The sequence below is a fragment of the Mus caroli genome, unplaced genomic scaffold (genome assembly GCF_978045245.1).
Source record: "Mus caroli unplaced genomic scaffold, Mus_caroli_1 scaffold_4, whole genome shotgun sequence".
In the NCBI taxonomy this organism is placed as follows: Eukaryota; Metazoa; Chordata; class Mammalia; order Rodentia; family Muridae; genus Mus; species Mus caroli.
The window spans coordinates 19,679,370-19,697,541 of NW_028227259.1; the positions used below are offsets into that span (position 1 = coordinate 19,679,370).

The 18,172-nt window shown below is 41.3% G+C and overlaps 1 protein-coding gene across 1 annotated transcript in view; it reads left to right on the forward strand.

The window, feature by feature from the left end:
• The first annotated feature begins 3,180 nt into the window (after nt 1-3,180).
• Crot (carnitine O-octanoyltransferase) overlaps nt 3,181-18,172 on the forward strand; it is a 36,313-nt gene continuing 21,321 nt past the window's right edge. The window contains exons 1-6 of the mRNA XM_021163000.3: nt 3,181-3,289; nt 3,821-3,916; nt 6,643-6,778; nt 10,548-10,672; nt 12,098-12,279; nt 12,491-12,615. Coding sequence (XP_021018659.1) covers nt 6,664-6,778; nt 10,548-10,672; nt 12,098-12,279; nt 12,491-12,615 — 547 coding nt within the window. The 5' untranslated portion in view covers nt 3,181-3,289; nt 3,821-3,916; nt 6,643-6,663. The remainder of the gene's footprint in view (nt 3,290-3,820; nt 3,917-6,642; nt 6,779-10,547; nt 10,673-12,097; nt 12,280-12,490; nt 12,616-18,172) is intronic.

Consider the following 18,172-nt stretch of genomic DNA (forward strand, 5'->3'; position numbering starts at 1 on the left):
GGTACTAGAAACCACACACTACAGATTTTTTTTTTTAATTTAATTTTTTGATACTTGAAATGTTGAGACTGCAAGGGAACAGAACTGGAGAGACCTCTGCCCTTCATTGCTCTGATCAAAGCACAGTTAGCTTTTGTAGAAGTTGGTCTCCCTTATTTCCATGTTGTTGTCTCCATCATTTCTACTCTAACAGAAGTGGTCAGTGCTTTACTACAGGACTAGATAGCAAACTAACACAGACAACATAACTACAAATATAATTAAGTATTTATTTATACACTTTAAAGGAGTGGGTTTTTTTTTTTTTTTTGGAATATAAGTTACATCTCAATACAGCTGTAAACATTGAAATGCTCTGTTTGGGAGTAAGGAACTTGTCTGAGGTATGAAGAGCTCATAGTTAAGTTACACGTCTCCTAGGATTCGGAAGCAGACTTTTATACACAATGGCAATCAAAAGCTATCTAGTGCTAAAGTGAGCCCATCTGTGTGAGACAGTATGCATATGCCCTTGTATGGAGGATCGTCATTTTAGAGGGCCCAGTGAGACAGCACAGTTGATTTTTAACATCATCTATTTGTATCTAGCTTACTCTAGTTTGCTGTTGGCTGTTCCCCAAAATCACTATGCCCATACTATCCCCTCATTAAAAATAAGAAAATATATTTCTTCAATTTGGATAAATTTGGGTTAGAGGCCTATCCCATAGATTAAGGCTATATACTACATTCCATTACTCAATAAATTCACAAGCCTTATAAGTAAGCTAGCTTTAAAGATAGATACAAGAAATTAGGACATTCTTATAATTTTTGTGGTCCACGCTATCCAGTCTTGTCTGTAAAAGTCTTCCTTTTAATTTGGTAGCGTATGGAGAAAGAGCTACACTGAATGGACTCTAGCCAGCCCGAGCACGTCACAGATGGCTCTGGTAGGCATTGCCTTTCTCCCTGATTCCCACTGTCTTGCTAGAAACTATTAGATTCTATTCCTAAAGCTAGCCAACAAGGTCGATTCCCTTTTTTGGTCATTTCCGTCTCCTGAGGCTGACTACCAAATTCTAGTTATCAAAGTATTGCAGTTCACCTATCACCCTTCCCCTCCTTTGACTTACCCAATTTGTCTAATGAAAGTCAACACCTCATCCTAGCCCCGGGCTTGCCCTTGACTTGACACTGTCATTTGCCTATGTGCCACATCTGCCTCCTCTCTAGCCAGAGGTAGTCCCTTGCCCTGGGGTCTTGGGTCCATATGGATCCCTTCATACACATAAATGAATGATTTTTTTAAAAGATTTATTTATTTTATGTATATGAGTACACTGTACAGATGGTAGTGAGCCTTCATGTGGCTGTTGGGAATTGAATTTTTAGGACCTCTGCTCACTCCGGTTGGATACTCCAGAAGAGGGAGTCAGATCTCATTATGGATGGTTGTGAGCCACCATGTAGTTGCTGGGATTTGAACTCAGGACCTGTGGAAGAGCAGACGGTGCTCTTACCTGCTGAGCCATCTCTCCAGTCCGAATGATTTTTTTTATATAAACTTTAATAGTCAATTTTAAGACTTGGGACAAGTTGTTGCTATAAGACATACTCCAAAAGCTTGGAATATCTTCCTCAGCCATCAAGATCTGTCTATTCTGAGCTAAGAAATACAAGCTTGTTCAAATTTAATCTGAGTGCTACCCGATTTTAAATTTGACATTAAAATGTCTATTATACATTTGGTGGAAAATATTTTCAGGACTCTGCTTAATTATAGTTTTCCAGAGATGGTCATTTTCCTCACATTCTCCAGGTTCCACTGATTTTCTTCAGTCCCGAGGTTTTCTCTTTGTGAGAAGCCACGATCTTCATGGAGACACTGTTTTTGCTTAACAAAACCAGGAAGAAGAGAAACTCGCAGCAGGGCTCATAGCTCAGTGTTAGAGACCCTGCGTAAAGGCCTGGTTTGGTGAGATTACCAAACTCACAAAAACAGTGAAGGTGAGTGGCCCTAAATTCTTTGCCACCAGCAACACATTCAATATGCGGAAACTTCTAAAGAGGTGCCAATTTTTTTTTTTACTAAAAAAAAAAAAAAAAGACAATGAAGGTTTCTGAGAAATCCAGTCAGTCTAAGAATTCTATTTTCTAAGCATAATATAATATCCAGAACGGAACACTTACATACTATGAGGGGGAAAAGTTCTTTAACACAGTCGCTTTGACAAGCTTAGAGAGATTATCCAGCTTGATTATGTAATAATACCTCCAGCAACCCTGTGCAGTCATGAAACATATTAGAAATTCTGCAGGAAACTCAAAAGGATTTCGGAAAGACAGCAGCTTTTAATATGCCAATTTGAAATGAAGTCTTTAAACTGTTGTACAACTTAACTATGCATGAGCAGGTAAAATATTTTTCCTTCCACGAAAACAAAACAGAAGTACAAATAAAAAGTGTATATACGCTTAAAATTGTATCAATTTATTTCAGGAGGTAAATGGAAAAAGGGCATTGACCTGTGAAACTAAAATTACCTCATAGTCTTCCTCTAGAACGTGCTAGCTTTTTAAAAACGCAACTTCTTGGATGATAAAAATATTCAGGCCAGATCAAAGCTTGAAGCTTGACCATCGCTAGAGACTGCAAGGGCTTGCCCTAGAGGGCTGGGAGTTGGCCAAATCTTAGTCTCAAAGAGGCGACGAGGCCAAACCGGATCCATTCGCCTGCTATTCTCTTGCCAGCACACAGGGTAGACAAAATAAAATGTCTCAGTATAGATGCTTAAATTTATATCTAAAGTAGTATAAATTCTTGCCTGGGCCATGCAAAGGAGGCTGGCACTCGCAAGGGGGAGCGACTGGGAAGAAAGAACACAGCGCCAAGCCCCTAAGAGTTCGGCGAAAAGCAGGCTGAGCCGTGGGCCTCCTTACGCAGCCACAGAGCTGTGCCCGAGAGTGGGCAGAGCCGCCTACATCTCTGGACGGAGGCCAATCTCCCGCAGCATCCGGAAGGAAGCTGCGGTAGCAGGGACTGCAGAGCGCTCATCCGACTTTCTGTTCGCGTTCCCGGGGTCCGCAGCCTTGGACGCCACCAGAGCCGGAGAACCCGGCGGGGGCGGGACCAGCAAGCCTCGACAGCCCACCCCTTCCAGCGCGGGGTGGGACCCTCGCGGCTTCCCGTCCAATCCCGTTCCCCGACGCGCGCAGGGCGGGACCCTCGCGGTTTTCCGTTCTGGTCCGGCCTCAGGGCAGCCCAGAGCTTGCAGGCCGACGCAGAGGGACAAGAGGGGTGCGGGAGGTGAGGATTCTGGGGCCGGCTGCTCCCTCTCCTTCCCCTCCCACATGGCGAGGGGGTCGAAGGGTATTGCAGTAGCGGGAAGCCGAGCTGAGTGCGGTCGGGCTGTGCGCTGAGGCGTGGTGCACCCCCCCTCCCCCCCGAGCATCTTGCCCTTCTGGTTTGGGGTGTCCCCTCTCAGTTGCACCGGCCTTGCTAGAGTATGGGGGTGCTTGATCGATCGATTGGTTTTGCGTGTGCATGTTTCTTGGTTGCATGTTTCTTGGTTTTTCTCCCCTTGTCCTTACCCTCGGTGCGAAGCTGCCCTTGTTTTGGTGGGAGGAGTTTCTGAACTTTATTGCTTTCTGCTTCTGCGGGCACGGAAGGTTCCTGATGCCCCTTGGGTCCATCTGATAGGCTGCTTGGAACATAGCTAGCTCTGTAGTGATATAAACTTGATGTCTAGCAGATGTCCGTTCTTGTATTTCCAGCTTCTGTCACTAGCCTTTTCTCTTTTCCTGATCCTTACTTGAGTGTATTTCTTCCTTTCCGCAGTCACCAGGCTTGGCCAGTTCGGGTTCCCTGTGGTTTCCAATCCGAATTGTTCAAGCACGCTCCTGGAGGTCCTGAGCACTTCTTCGCGGTTTACTGGTATGTGACCCTATTTGTTTACTTCCTGGTTCTGTTTTCCCACCTCTCTCGCGTTCATATCACCTTGCTTTCAGAAAGTCCACTGTCATCGTTTTCTTAATTTTATTGGAATCATTTAACTTAGTTTTATATGGTTGAAAACTTAAGACAACTCTTAAAGAATCTGTAGTCGGCTTAACCTTGCAGGGGCTAAGCACTACAGCAGGCATAAAATTAGTACTCCGGTCTTCTTTGTGGGATCTGTTAAGTGACAAGGAAGTGTAATGAGAGCAGCTTGCCCGGCATGCTTGCATTAGTTTCCTATTGCTGTTAGAGCAGACAGTGACAAGTTTAGTGGTTAAAGGAACACAGACTTTGAGTTTCTGAAGATCTGAAGTCCGAGCGAGCTTAGCTGCTTACCCTGCATGGACACACAAAAGGAGAGACCAGGGTTTCTGTTATGAGTTACTTTCTGAAGTTTGAGGGGGAGACTCCCTTTTCAGGTTCATTCAAGTTGGCAGAGTCTAACTCCTGTTCACTTGCATTAGAATTAATCCCATTTCCTGCGAGTCCTGTTTGTCTCTGAGTTCGTTAAGGACATGGATGTAGACACAGATCATTAAAGACATAGATGTAGACACAGAGGTATGGCAGTATCTCTGCCCAAGCACTCAAATGATTAGGTTAGGTCCTCTCTATTTTAAGCTTTTTTTTTTTTTTTTTTTTTGAAACCCAGTTGCAACCATAGGAGCAATGATGTTCTATCATAATGACAAGTTCTTGGGACTAAAAAGAGTAGGTAGGAGTTTAGGTCATCATAACAATTCTGCCCACTATAGTCCATAATATAGTTGTTTCAGGATGAGTTGTTTTTATGGCATTAAAAAGTCTGATGACTAATTATATGGTTATACATGCCAAGATAAAGAGATTCAATTAAAGTTACTTGCCTAGAGCTGGGTGGGTGTTGGTGGCATATATCCCCAGCACCAGAGAGTCAGAGGCAGGCTGACCCATGTGAATTCAGGCAAGCCTGTCTGACAAAAGTTAGTTCCAAGCCTGTCTGGGGTATATAGTAATATTCTAACCCCTGCCCCCCCAAAAAAGACAAATTTTGAGGCTCAGTGAGATGGTTCATTGGATATTGACACCTGCAGGCAAACCTGATGACCCAAGTGTGATCCCCAGGACCCACATGGTAGAAAAGAGAATGAACTCCTGCGAGCTGTCCTTTATTTCCTCATGTATGCTATGGCAGCCCACTACCAAATAAATGGTCCTGTTTTTTCCAGTCACTTGCCTAGGAGCAAATGGTTAGAACATGGCTGAGTCTATATTTAGGACCGAGAACTATATTTCTGTCAGATCCAAAGTGGTTTATCAATATTCAAATGGGATGTAAGCAAAACCATTAAAAAGGAAGGGGTGGAGCTTTGAGGTCCAATGCATTGTCTGGTTATATTACTAGAACAGTCTAACCTCCTCGCTGTAACAAAGCCAACAAGACATGGTATTAAGAAAGCAAGAGGGCTTTGTTGTTATCATCTAGTCTCACTACATTACCCTGGGCTGAAGCGTCCTCTTGCTTCTGCAGCTAGGTACATGCCACCATACCCAGCACTGGGCCTTGTCCTCTCCTTCCATTTCCTTTCTCATCTAGAAGTAGGGCCAGAAAGGTGATTCTGGCAAAATGGCTTCTGTAAATGGGTCCCAGGTGCTTGTTCTGGTTGGCAGCCAGCTGGATCAGCACTGAGAAAGAGATAAAGAGTAAGGAAAACATATGCCATGCATCTGAGGACTGTGACCAGAAGGTGACACATGCAGAGGACAGGAGAAATATGGATAGGTCACTATATATGTATACAGCAAAAATTCTAGATTTGGTTAATAATGGGAGAAAAAGGTATTAGTCAAAAATAATCTACCATGCCTTTGTTTTTGGTATTGTTAACTTTTATAACATATGAATAGTATATTTTATTTAACTTTGCTATTTTAAAATAGGATATAAAAGGACAGGAAATTTTCACTCAGTATCAATTCTCTGTTTTCTTAGTTATTGGTTTTATATAGGATCTATAAATGATTTTCTCAGAAAACTTATTTTTTACTCAATACCAATATAGCCTATTCATATATGGTGTTTGTTTTATTTTGATGAAAATTACCACAAATGTAGAAAATATTGAAGTTTGGTTTGTGATATTCAAAGCCAGTGTGATTAGGGCCCATGCCATCTGCACAGTGTTAAGTGACATCAGCCTGTCACATGAATTCTTACAGTCTATAATATCCCATGCTCTACACCTCTGCATATACTTTTGAGAATTTCTCAGACCATAATCTTGTTCTACACATCTAATCCTACCCACCCAGCAAGACTCTCTGCAGTTCCCTAATGGCCTGTAATACCTCCTGGTCAGCGGGGAGATTGTAACCTAACACATCGGCATTTGGGTACCAAGTGTGACTTCTTAAACGTGACTAAACCTGAAATGCTTGTTTGCATATGTGAAGTGGCAGAGAATGTTGCCTCTAGAAGACAGTGTGAAGGTTAGGAGTAAGCATGTTTTCTCTAACACCGCACTACCTGGTGTTGGGTGGCCACATCTTTCTGATGACACATTGTTCCTGGCATGCTAAGCTCACATTCTTAATAGTGAAGCTACTTTTCCTTATTTGACAAGTTTACAAATAGCTCAGGGGTTTGACGTTGTGACCGATGTCCCGCCTGTTTTTTCTTTTAGTTTTCTTACTGTGACTATATCATGGAAAATCAATTGACTAAATCAGTTGAAGAACGGACATTTCAGTACCAGGACTCTCTTCCGTCATTGCCTGTTCCTTCACTTGAAGAATCATTAAAAAAATACCTCGAATCAGGTGTGTTCATAATTGTCCAGTGTAGCTTAATGTTGTTAGTAACGTAGAAATGATGTTGATTGGGGTCTCATTGCGGGTGCCTCCAGGCTCATCCTTAAAACATGCAAAGCTTTTTGAAAGTTGTTTCCCCATAGTTTGGAAAGTCAGATAGTATTAGTAGGTCTGCAGTGTAAATGGAAGTCCTCTGTCTCTACCTCCTTGTACTAAGTCCACAGAGGGCAAAGATTTTGAAATCCTCTCTGTTTCTTTTGCTCTCTCCATATTTGAAATAATCTTCCATTTCTTGGATCTTGTAGTTTTGACATTATGAATTAATTCCTTAAAATAGTTTTGATGTTTGTTCCCTAACATCTGTCTAGAGCATATGTACAATCCGTCATATCCAAATTTCCCTCACATTCTCATTATCTATATATAAAATCAGGATTTTAAATTAGCAGCTACCTGATCTTTTTTTGTTGTTGTTTCTTTTGTTTTTCGAGACAGGGTTTCTCTGTGTAGTCCTGGTAGTCCTGGAGTTCACTCTGTAGACCAGGCTAGCCTCGAACTGAGAAATCCACCTGCCTTTGCCTCCCAAGTGCTGGGATTACAGGCATGCGCAACCACTGCCTGGCCCACCTGATCTTAATAAATCTTTACCTTAATTTGGCTGGCCGTTCAGGGTCTAGAGCAGTGGTCCTCACCCTTCCTGATGCAGTGGCCCTTGCTGCTGCTCCTCATGTTGTGGTGACCCACAGCCATAAAAGTATTTTTGATCATACTTTGTAACTGTAAATTTGTTACTGTTTTGAATCACAATGTAAATTTCAAATGTGTATTTTGGTGGTCTTAGGTGACCCCTGTGAAAGGGCCATTCAACCCCCTAAGGGTTGCACAGGTAGAGAAGCACTGGCTTACAGCCTTATAGTTGTTCATGAATGAGCGTGTCATTTCACTTTGGTACGTATTTGCTGCATTTCCTCTTTCTTCATTGCTTAATTTTTTTCTTTGTATTCATAATTTGTTCCTAAACATTTGCCTGGGTGAGTACTCTTGACTCAGTTGTATTTCCTCTTGGAAACCATGCCTTGTGGAGCTCTCTCCCTTCTCCTCCCCTGCCCTCCTTTCTTTCTCTTCTCCTCCCTGTCTTCCCTCTTTTCTTTGCACTTGCTGCACAGCTGCTGTGCAGAGCGTTCCCTTTGCTAACACTCTTCGCTTCTCTCCTACCTACTCTTTCTTAGTATACTTCCTCATATCGCTTCATCCTGCCTGGGGAAGAATATTTGAGGAGGGCAAAAAAGAGCTAAATGTTTTTACTTGATTTTTATCTTCTTCTTTTTTTTTTTTTTTAGCTGAGTGTAGATTTCTGAATTGGGTGTGCTTTAAGACTTTGGAAGGCCTTGTTTGTTCCTTATGGGAAATGGGGCCATTCTGACTTTGGGGTCCCTCCTACTGAAGATCTTAGTGCTTCCCGCCTCTTCTCCTTCCCATCTTCATGTACCTGTTAAAGCCATTTACTGATTTATCTAACTAACCCGCAGATTCTAGCTACTGCTACCTGTATGAGTCCTGCAGTGGGACAGGGGAGCTGATAGGTGCTACACTTCTAAAGAAAAGTAATTCTCTCTCAGTAGCCATCAGCTCCTCTCCCTCTGCTAGCGGTGAAGCCTTGAGAGCCCCTCCCCACTCCCTGCTGGAATTAGCTCTCTTGGTCTTGTGCAGATAAACCCAGGGCCAACATCATGAGCACATCAGCGGTGTTGTGTCCAGAGGACTTCAGTTCACAGCACTCCTTCCTGTACTCGAGTTCTGAAAACACACACACACACACACACACACACACACACACACACACACACACACGCTCATGAGCTGCCACTGTGTGATTTCACTATATGTATACTGTATAATGTTTATAGTAGGTCAAACATCTGTCTCTTCAGACATTGTTTCATTATGTCAAAAACATTCAAAAATCTTCTCTCTGAGATACTCAGGAGAAGTATTCCTGTCTGCAGTAGCCCGCCATAACGTGAGTCTCACTTAGTAGCCACTGGCTACTTTCCACACCCTCCCTGCATCTCCCCCTCCAGGTATCAGTGTTTCCGAATGGTGTTGGTTACCATTCTAGGCTTTGTTCATTTAGCATTTTCCAGTTCCATTTGGGTTGTAACCAATGTCAGTATTTCATTTTATTTTTTATGGCTCAGTATCGTGTCAGTGTGTGTATAGTACAGACAGATACTGTTTGCATCTGCTGGTTTTCATGAATATTGAATATAGGATGTGTATTTTCAGTACAATTCCACTTATTTGATGTGGACAGAATCCAGGCATTCTGTTTCATGTGATTCACTTTCAATATTTTTCCTGGCGCTGAGAGAGTTGTGAGATGGGTGCCTGGCTCTGATTTGGGAGAAGACCCTGCAGCCATCTTGTTCATCCTTCTTTGTCTTCTGTTTGTTTTTGGAGGTACCTTGTGCCTTGAATTCTTGAACCCTGGATTCAACTATCAGAATTAGCTTGTTTCTTGACTTACATTTGACCATTTTTTGTATTTTCTGTGACTTTTATTTCCTGGCCTTAGATACTTCTTTTCTCTATTTTACAAGCCAGTCATCATCTCCCCCAGTTGGTATGTTTGTTTACCTTGGGGTTTTTGAAACAGGGTCCCAGTATGTTGCCCGGGCTGACCTTGAACTTCTCCCACCTCAGCCTCTCGAGTGGCTGGGACTCTAGGTATATTTTTAAGTATTTTATGTATATGAGTGCTTTGTTTGTATGTCCGTCTAAAATACCAGAAGAGGGCATCAGATCCCGTTGCAGGTGGTTGTGAGTTGCCACGTGGGAGCTGGAAAGTGAGCTCAGGGCCCGTGGCGAGCAGCTAGTGCTCCTAACTGCTGAGTTCTCTGGCGCCCCTGCACTCCTTCTGAAAATTGCTTTACTGTCACTTTAGTGGGATTCTGGAAGGATTGGAGATATTTATATGTCTGGTTCCCTGGCTGAACTGGAAGCAGGCGTGTGCATGTGAATGCCATCCCTTTTCATTTGTTATTACTATTTTTTGGATGGTGTATACCTGCTTGCCTCTATCTCATACTGTTTGTATTTTTGTTTGTTTGTTAATTTTTAACATGGGTTCTAGGTATCAAACCCAGGCACTTATGCCAAAAAGTAGCTGTCATCTCAGACCTATTTTGTTTTGCTTTTTAAATACCTTTTTTTTTCTTTAAAAAAAAAAAACCTATCATAGTAGCATATTTTAAATTCATAGATTATTGACTCTTTTTGAGTATTTACTTTACTTTTTTCTGAAAACATATTTTGGAATGGACTATACATTGTGCTAGTTCAGATTTTAAAGAAGCAAATATGAAAGAAAAAGGATACATTAATTTGATTTCTAACAAACTAATTTTCAAAACAGTTGATTTTCATAAGCAATAATGGAAAATGCTTTAATCTCTCTTATTTGTGGTTATATAGGACTTACTTTCTATTACAGTACTAGCTAGATGATAGCTTCACCTCTTTAACTATCAGCTACAGTAATTTGGGGATAATTTCAGGATATTGTGACTACATTATTACAATACCCACTGTTTTCTTTCTTTCTTTCTTTCTTTCTTTCTTTCTTTCTTTCTTTCTTTCTTTCTTTCTTTCTTTCTTTTTTAAATTACAGTTTTCATGTTGCAAACTAAAGCCTTCCTGTGTGCTAGCAGTGTTTAGATTTATGTACGAGTGGTTGAGATGGTGTGGAGATACTTATGTCGAATCACTTTTTCTATAGTGAAGCCATTCGCAAATGAAGCCGAGTATAAGAAGACTGAAGAAATAGTTCGAAAGTTTCAAGAAGGAGCTGGCAAAGGCTTGCATCAGAAGTTACTTGAAAGGGCTAAAGGAAAACGAAACTGGGTATGTATACTTATAGCTGAAAACTTGATATTGAAAGGAGACTTAGAGTGTGCTTGGCTTTATGTTTACATCATTGCTAGAAAACACCTGAAGTCATTGTCATGGTCACACACAACAGCGTGACTCATTTAACTGGAAAGCATTTGTTTTATAAGTGAGCTTTTCTCCTTCTTGAGAACGTGTTAAAATAGAGGTTTCCTGGAATCAGTAGTTTCTGACTCAGTAAGTCCACAATGGAGCCCAGACTCCCTATTTTAATTCTTGTGTGTGGTATGTGTGTTGGTCACTATTGCCACAGGAGTCAGAGTTACACATGCCAGGCAAGCTCTCCACTGAGCCTTACAGAGCCTCGCCCATCCATGTGGTGAGCTACAGACGTGCTTGCTAGAAAGGGCCTTCCAGGCCACCGTAGCCTGACAGATCCTCAGGCACAGGTGGCACAACAGAGCTAAACAGAGCGTGGAGAGGTGGGAGTGGACACGCTCTGACTTCCTAGTCTCCATTCCCAGAAGTCTTTCCCGACTCTTTGAAAGTAACCACTTCTCCAGTACATGGATTAGAGGGTGGTGTTTCACCATTAGAAAGCGTTGCCTTAGTTGGAAAATAATGATGGTGACTTACAATTTTATAGAGAAAAATGCCTGATGTTTTCATTGAGACATTGCTCTTTGTGATAAAAAACAAAAAAACAAACAACAACAACAACAAAAAAAAAACAACAAAAAAAAACCCCAAAAAACCAAACAAACCAATCTGCTTCCAATTTTCTTTGTTCTCAATTTTGAGGAGATTTTCATTAAAATGGGGGTAAAGGTAAAGAAGTCTTTTTTCACTCTGGTCTTTTTCTGGGTAACTAGCTACACTTCGTGCCATCAATTAAAAAAAAAAAAAAAAAAAGAATGCCAGGTAACTGATAATATCAGATTACTTCGGTGAGAAATTCAGTTACTTGCTGTGACCGGGGACACGGTAAAAAGGGGTATCAGAGAAAAGTGTAAATTAGTTTGAAGCATACTGAAGGGTCTTGCATTTCTAAGTAGAATTTTAGGGTTTTTTGTTTGTTTGTTTTGCTTTGCTTTTGTTTTTTTGATTTGGTAAAGCAACATTGTAAGTGTCTTACTCAATAACTGTTATTAAGTGTGCTTCAGTGAATATCTCTTAGACTCTAGGACTCCTAAATAACTTGTTGGCTAATAGGGAAAGTTGGGTAGTAGGGTTTCATGGCGGAGCTAAACCAGCTAGTGTTTAGGAGTTAATGGTCGAAAAAGTGAGAAGGAGGGAAGAAGGGAAGGGAGGTCATTGCAGCCGCATTTCTCATTCTCTGTGGTTTTGAGCTGGAAGGGTAATGGACAAATGTAGCGTGTTCTCTTGCTAGCAGCTACATATGGAGCATTTGGAAGAAGTAATGTTCTTAATTCCTTTTAGCTGGAAGAATGGTGGCTCAATGTTGCCTACCTGGACGTACGTATTCCATCACAACTGAATGTGAACTTTGTGGGTCCGTGTCCTCATTTTGAGCACTACTGGCCTGCAAGGGAAGGCACTCAGTTAGAAAGAGGAAGCTTACTGCTGTGGCACAACTTGAACTACTGGCAGCTGCTAAGAAGGTAAGAGTGCCAAGGATCCTGGCACGGGTTGGACTGAGAAGGGACAGGCACCAAGGGCCCTGACAGAGGCTGAGAGGTGAGCTTGCCCAACGTGGGAAATAAGCAGATGCTGTCAATTTAACTAGGCTATTTGGGGGGAGAATAACATAGTTGTGGTAGCTCTATAGCAAGTTTTAATAATGACTTTTTAATCAAAATGCTTTTTTAATAGAGAAAAATTGCCTGTACATAAATCTGGAAATACTCCTCTAGACATGAACCAATTCCGAATGTTGTTTTCTACCTGCAAGGTTCCAGGAATTACTAGAGATTCGATTATGAATTATTTTAAGACTGGTAAGTAAAGACATGGAATGTGGCTGATATTTGGCAGGGCAGGGGGGGCACTGACATTTGAGTAGTTTTGTGGTGATTTCTAAGATACTATTTTAAACAGTTGGGTTCTGGAAAGTTTATCAGAGACTTTCTGTGAAACTGTCTTCTCTCCCATTACTAGCTCAGTAATATTCTTGATGAACATTACGGAGAATGGCTTTAGCTCCTAGTTATACATTATCCAAGGCCTTATTTTTTTCATCAGAACCTTTATTTCAGTAAGGTCTTTTTCCTGCAGATACACCCTAGACCCTGTTAACTTAAAACTCCATCACCCCGAATGTTGCAGTTTCCGTTATCCCTGGGAACAGCCACATCCATCAGTGGTCCACCTTGGCTGTTTTGGTGTCCACATTGTGACACACCATATCATGGCCTTAGTGCTCTGGACAGCCACACTCTTCTCTCTCTTTTGGCCCATAGTGTCTTGCTATAATTGTTAGTGTTTTAGTTAGGGTTTTGCTGCTGTGAACAGACACCATGACTAAGGCAAGTCTTATAAAAACAACATTTAATTGGGGCTGGCTTACAGGTTCAGAGGTTCAGTCCATTATCATCAAGGTGGGAGCATGGCAGCATCCAGGCAGGCATGATGCAGGAGAGCTGAGAGTTCTATGTATTAATCCAAAGGCTGCTAGTGGAAGACTGACTTCCAGGCAACTAGGGTGAGCCCACACCCACAGAGGCACACCTACTCCAACCAGGTCACAGCTCCAAATGGTGCCACTCCCTGGCCCAAGAATATACAAACCGTCACAGTTAGTTTATTCCTGCTCTTTGCCTTGTGCCTCATTCTCAACTATTGAACTTTTTCTGAAGGAATCCTATTTTCATTTATTCATGTTAAAGCAAGATGGCCCTACCATTTCTGATGGTAGTGGTGAGGATAGATGGCTAGCTTCCATAAGTACCCATACCTTCCCTTCTTGGGAAACCCACAGAGTATATAACTAACTCTTGTGTTTGACCTCATGAAGCAAGGACTTGAACATTCCTCACTCAGCCTCCTCAGAGTGACAGTGGATCCCAAACCTTTATCTCATGCTGAGTGACATGAAGAGAGTATATAGGTGGAATCGAGGTTTATGTAAGCTGCTCTGTTTGACCTCTGTACACCCAGAGACTGTGGTTGGTGGGGATGTTCCTTGTCATATTTCTTTTTTTTTTTTTTTTTTTTTAATATTTTTATTACATAATTTCCTCAATTACATTTCCAATACTATCCCAAAAGTCCCCCATAGCGCCCCCCACTTCCCTACCCACCCATTCCCATTCTTTTGGCCCTGGCATTCCCCTATATTGGGGCATATAAAGTTTGCAAGTCCAATGGGCCTCTCTTTCCATTGATGGCCGACTAGGCCATCTTTCGATACATATGCAGCTAGAGACAAGAGCTCCAGGGTTCCAGTTAGTACATCATGTTGTTCCAACAATAGGGTTGCAGATCCCTTTATCTCCTTGGGTACTTTCTCTAGCTTCTCCATTGGGAGCCCTGTGATACATCCAATAGCTGACTGTGAACATCCACTCCTGTGTTTGCTAGGCCCCGGCATCGTCTCACAAGAGACAGCTATATTTGGGTCCTTTCAGCAAGATCTTGCTAGTGTATGCAATGGTGTCAGCGTTTAGAAGCTGATTATGGGACGGATCCCTGGATACAGCAGTCTCTAAATGGTCCATCCTTTCATCACAGCTACGAACTTTGTCTCTGTAGCTCCTTCCCTGGGTGTTTTGTTCCCAATTCTAAGAAGGTGCACAGTGTCCACACTTTGGTCTTCATTCTTCTTGAGTTTCATGCGTTTAGCAAATTGTATCTTATATCTTGGGTATCCTAAGTTTTGGGCTAATATCCACTTATCAATGAATACATATTGTGTGAGTTCTTTTGTGATTGTGTTACTTCACTCAAGATGATGCCCTCCAGGTCCATCCATTTGGCTAGGAATTTCATAAATTCATTCTTTTTAATAGCTGAGTAGTACTCCATTGTGTAAATGTACCATAATTTCTGTATCCATTCCTCTGTTGAGGGACATCTGGGTTCTTTCCAGCTTCTGGCTATTATAAATAGGGCTGCTATGAACATAGTGGAGCATGTGTCCTTTTTACCGGTTGGGACATCTTCTGGATATATGCCCAGGAGAGGTATTGCTGGATCCTCCGGTAGTACTATGTCCAATTTTCTGAGGAACCGCCAGACTGATTTCCAGAGTGGTTGTACAAGCTTGCAATCCCACCAACAATGGAGGAGTGTTCCTCTTTCTCCACATCCTCGCCAGCATCTGCTGTCACCTGAATTTTTGATCTTAGCCATTCTGACTGGTGTGAGGTGGAATCTCAGGGTTGTTTTGCTTTGCATTTCCCTGATGATTAAGGATGTTGAACATTTTTTCAGGTGCTTCTCTGCCATTCGGTATTCCTCAGGTGAGAATTCTTTGTTCAGTTCTGAGCCCCATTTTTTAATGGGGTTATTTGACTTTCTGGAGTCCACCTTCTTGAGTTCTTTATATATATTGGATATTAGTCCCTTATCTGATTTAGGATAGGTGAAGATCCTTTCCCAATCTGTTGGTGGTTTTTTTGTCTTATTGATGGTGTCTTTAGCCTTGCAGAAGCTTTGTAGTTTCATGAGGTCCCACTTGTCAATTCTCGATCTTACAGCACAAGCCATTACTGTTCTATTCAGGAATTTTTCCCCTGTGCCCATATCTTCAAGGCTTTTCCCCACTTTCTCCTCTATAAGTTTCAGTGTCTCTGGTTTTATGTGAAGTTCCTTGATCCACTTAGACTTGACCTTAGTACAAGGAGATAGGAATGGATCGATTCGCATTCTTCTACATGTTAACAACCAGTTGTGCCAGCACCATTTGTTGAAAATGCTGTCTTTCTTCCACTGGATGTTTTTAGCTCCCTTGTCGAAGATCAAGTGACCATAGGTGTGTGGGTTCATTTCTGGGTCTTCAATTCTATTCCATTGGTCTATTTGTCTGTCACTATACCAGTACCATGCAGTTTTTATCACAATTGCTCTGTAGTAGAGCTTTAGGTCCGGCATGGTGATTCCACCAGAGGTTCTTTTATCCTTGAGAAGAGTTTTTGCTATCCTAGGTTTTTTGTTATTCCAGATGAATTTGCAGATTGCACTTTCTAATTCGTTGAAGAATTGATTTGGAATTTTGATGGGGATTGCATTGAATCTGTAGATTGCTTTTGGCAAGATAGCCATTTTTACAATGTTGATCCTGCCAATCCATGAGCATGGGAGATCTTTCCATCTTCTGAGATCTTCTATAATTTCTTTCTTCAGAGACTTGAAGTTTTTATTATACAGATCTTTCACTTCCTTAGTTAGAGTCACGCCAAGATATTGTATATTATTTGTGACTATTGAGAAGGGTGTTGTTTCCCTAATTTCTTTCTCAGCCTGTTTATTCTTTGTGTAGAGAAAGGCCATTGATTTGTTTGAGTTAATTTTATATCCAGCTACTTCACCGAAGCTGTTTATCAGGCTTAGGAGTTCTCTGGTGGAATTTTTAGGGTCACTTATATATACTATCATATCATCTGCAAAAAGTGATATTTTGACTTCCTCTTTTCCAATTTGTATCCCTTTGATCTCCTTTTGTTGTCGAATTGCTCTGGCTAGGACTTCAAGTACAATGTTGAATAGGTATGGAGAAAGTGGACAGCCTTGTCTAGTCCCTGATTTTAGAGGGATTGCTTCAAGCTTCTCACCATTTACTTTGATGTTGGCTACTGGTTTGCTGTAGATTGCTTTTATCATGTTTAGGTATGGGCCTTGAATTCCTGATCTTTCCAAGACTTTTATCATGAATGGGTGTTGGATCTTGTCAAATGCTTTTTCCGCATCTAAGGAGATGACCATGTGGTTTTTATCTTTGAGTTTGTTTATATACTGGATTACGTTGATGGATTTCCGTATATTGAACCATCCCTGCATCCCTGGGATGAAACCTACTTGGTCAGGATGGATGATTGTTTTGATGTGTTCTTGGATTCGGTTAGCAAGAACTTTATTGAGGATTTTTGCATCAATATTCATAAGGGATATTGGTCTGAAGTTTTCTATCTTTGTTGGGTCTTTTTGTGGTTTAGGTATCAGAGTAATTGTGGCTTCATAGAATGAGTTGGGTAGAGTACCTTCTGTTTCTATTTTGTGGAATAGTTTGTGAAGAACTGGGATTAGATCTTCTTTGAAGGTCTGATAGAACTCTGCACTAAACCCATCTGGTCCTGGGCTTTTTTTAGTTGGGAGACTATTAATGACTGCTTCTATTTCTTTGGGGGATATAGGGCTGTTTAGATCATTAACCTGATCTTGATTCAACTTTGGTACCTGGTATCTGTCTAGGAACTTGTCCATTTCATCCAGGTTCTCCAGTTTTGTTGAGTATAGCCTTTGGTAGAAGGATCTGATGGTGTTTTGGATGTCTTCAGGATCTGTTGTTATGTCTCCTTTTTCATTTCTGATTTTGTTAATTAGGATGCTTTCCCTGTGCCCTCTAGTGAGTCTGGCTAAGGGTTTATCTATCTTGTTGATTTTCTCAAAGAACCAGCTCCTTGATTGGTTGATTCTTTGAATAGTTTTTCTTGTTTCCACTTGGTTGATTTCACCCCTGAGTTTGATTATTTCCTGCCGTCTACTCCTCTTGGGTGAATTTCCTTCCTTTTGTTCTAGTGCTTTTAGGTGTGTTGTCAAGCTGCTAATGTGTGCTCTCTCTAGTTTCCTTTTGGAGGCACTCAGAGCTATGAGTTTTCCTCTTAAAAATGCTTTCATTGCGTCCCATAAGTTTGGGTATGTTGTGGCTTCATTTTCATTGAACTCTAAAAAGTCCTTAATTTCTTTCTTTATTCCTTCCTTGACCAAGGTATCATTGAGAAGAGTGTTGTTCAGTTTCCACGTGAAGGTGGGCTTTCTATTATTTATTTTGTTATTGAAGATCAGCCTTAGTCCATGGTGATCTGATAGGATGCATGGGACAATTTCAATATTTTTATATCTGTTGAGGCCTGTTTTGTGACCAATTATGTGGTCAATTTTGGAGAAGGTACCATGAGGTGCTGAGAAGAAGGTATATCCTTTTGTTTTAGGATAGAATGTTCTGTAGATATCTGCCAGATCCATTTGATTCATAATTTCTCTTAGTTTCACTGTGTCCCTGTTTAGTTTCTGTTTCCATGATCTGTCCATTGGTGAAAGTGGTGTGTTGAAGTCTCCCACTATTATTGTATGAGGTGCAATGTGTGCTTTGAGATTTACTAAAGTTTCTTTAATGAATGTGGCTGCCTTTGTATTTGGAGCATAGATATTCAGGATTGATAGTTCCTCTTGGAGGATTTTACCTTTGATGAGTATGAAGTGTCCCTCCCTGTCTTTTTTAATGACTTTGGGTTGGAAGTCAATCTTATCAGATATTAGAATGGCTACTCCAGCTTGTTTCTTCATGCCATTTGCTTGGAGAATTGTTTTCCAGCCTTTCATTCTGAGGTAGTGTCT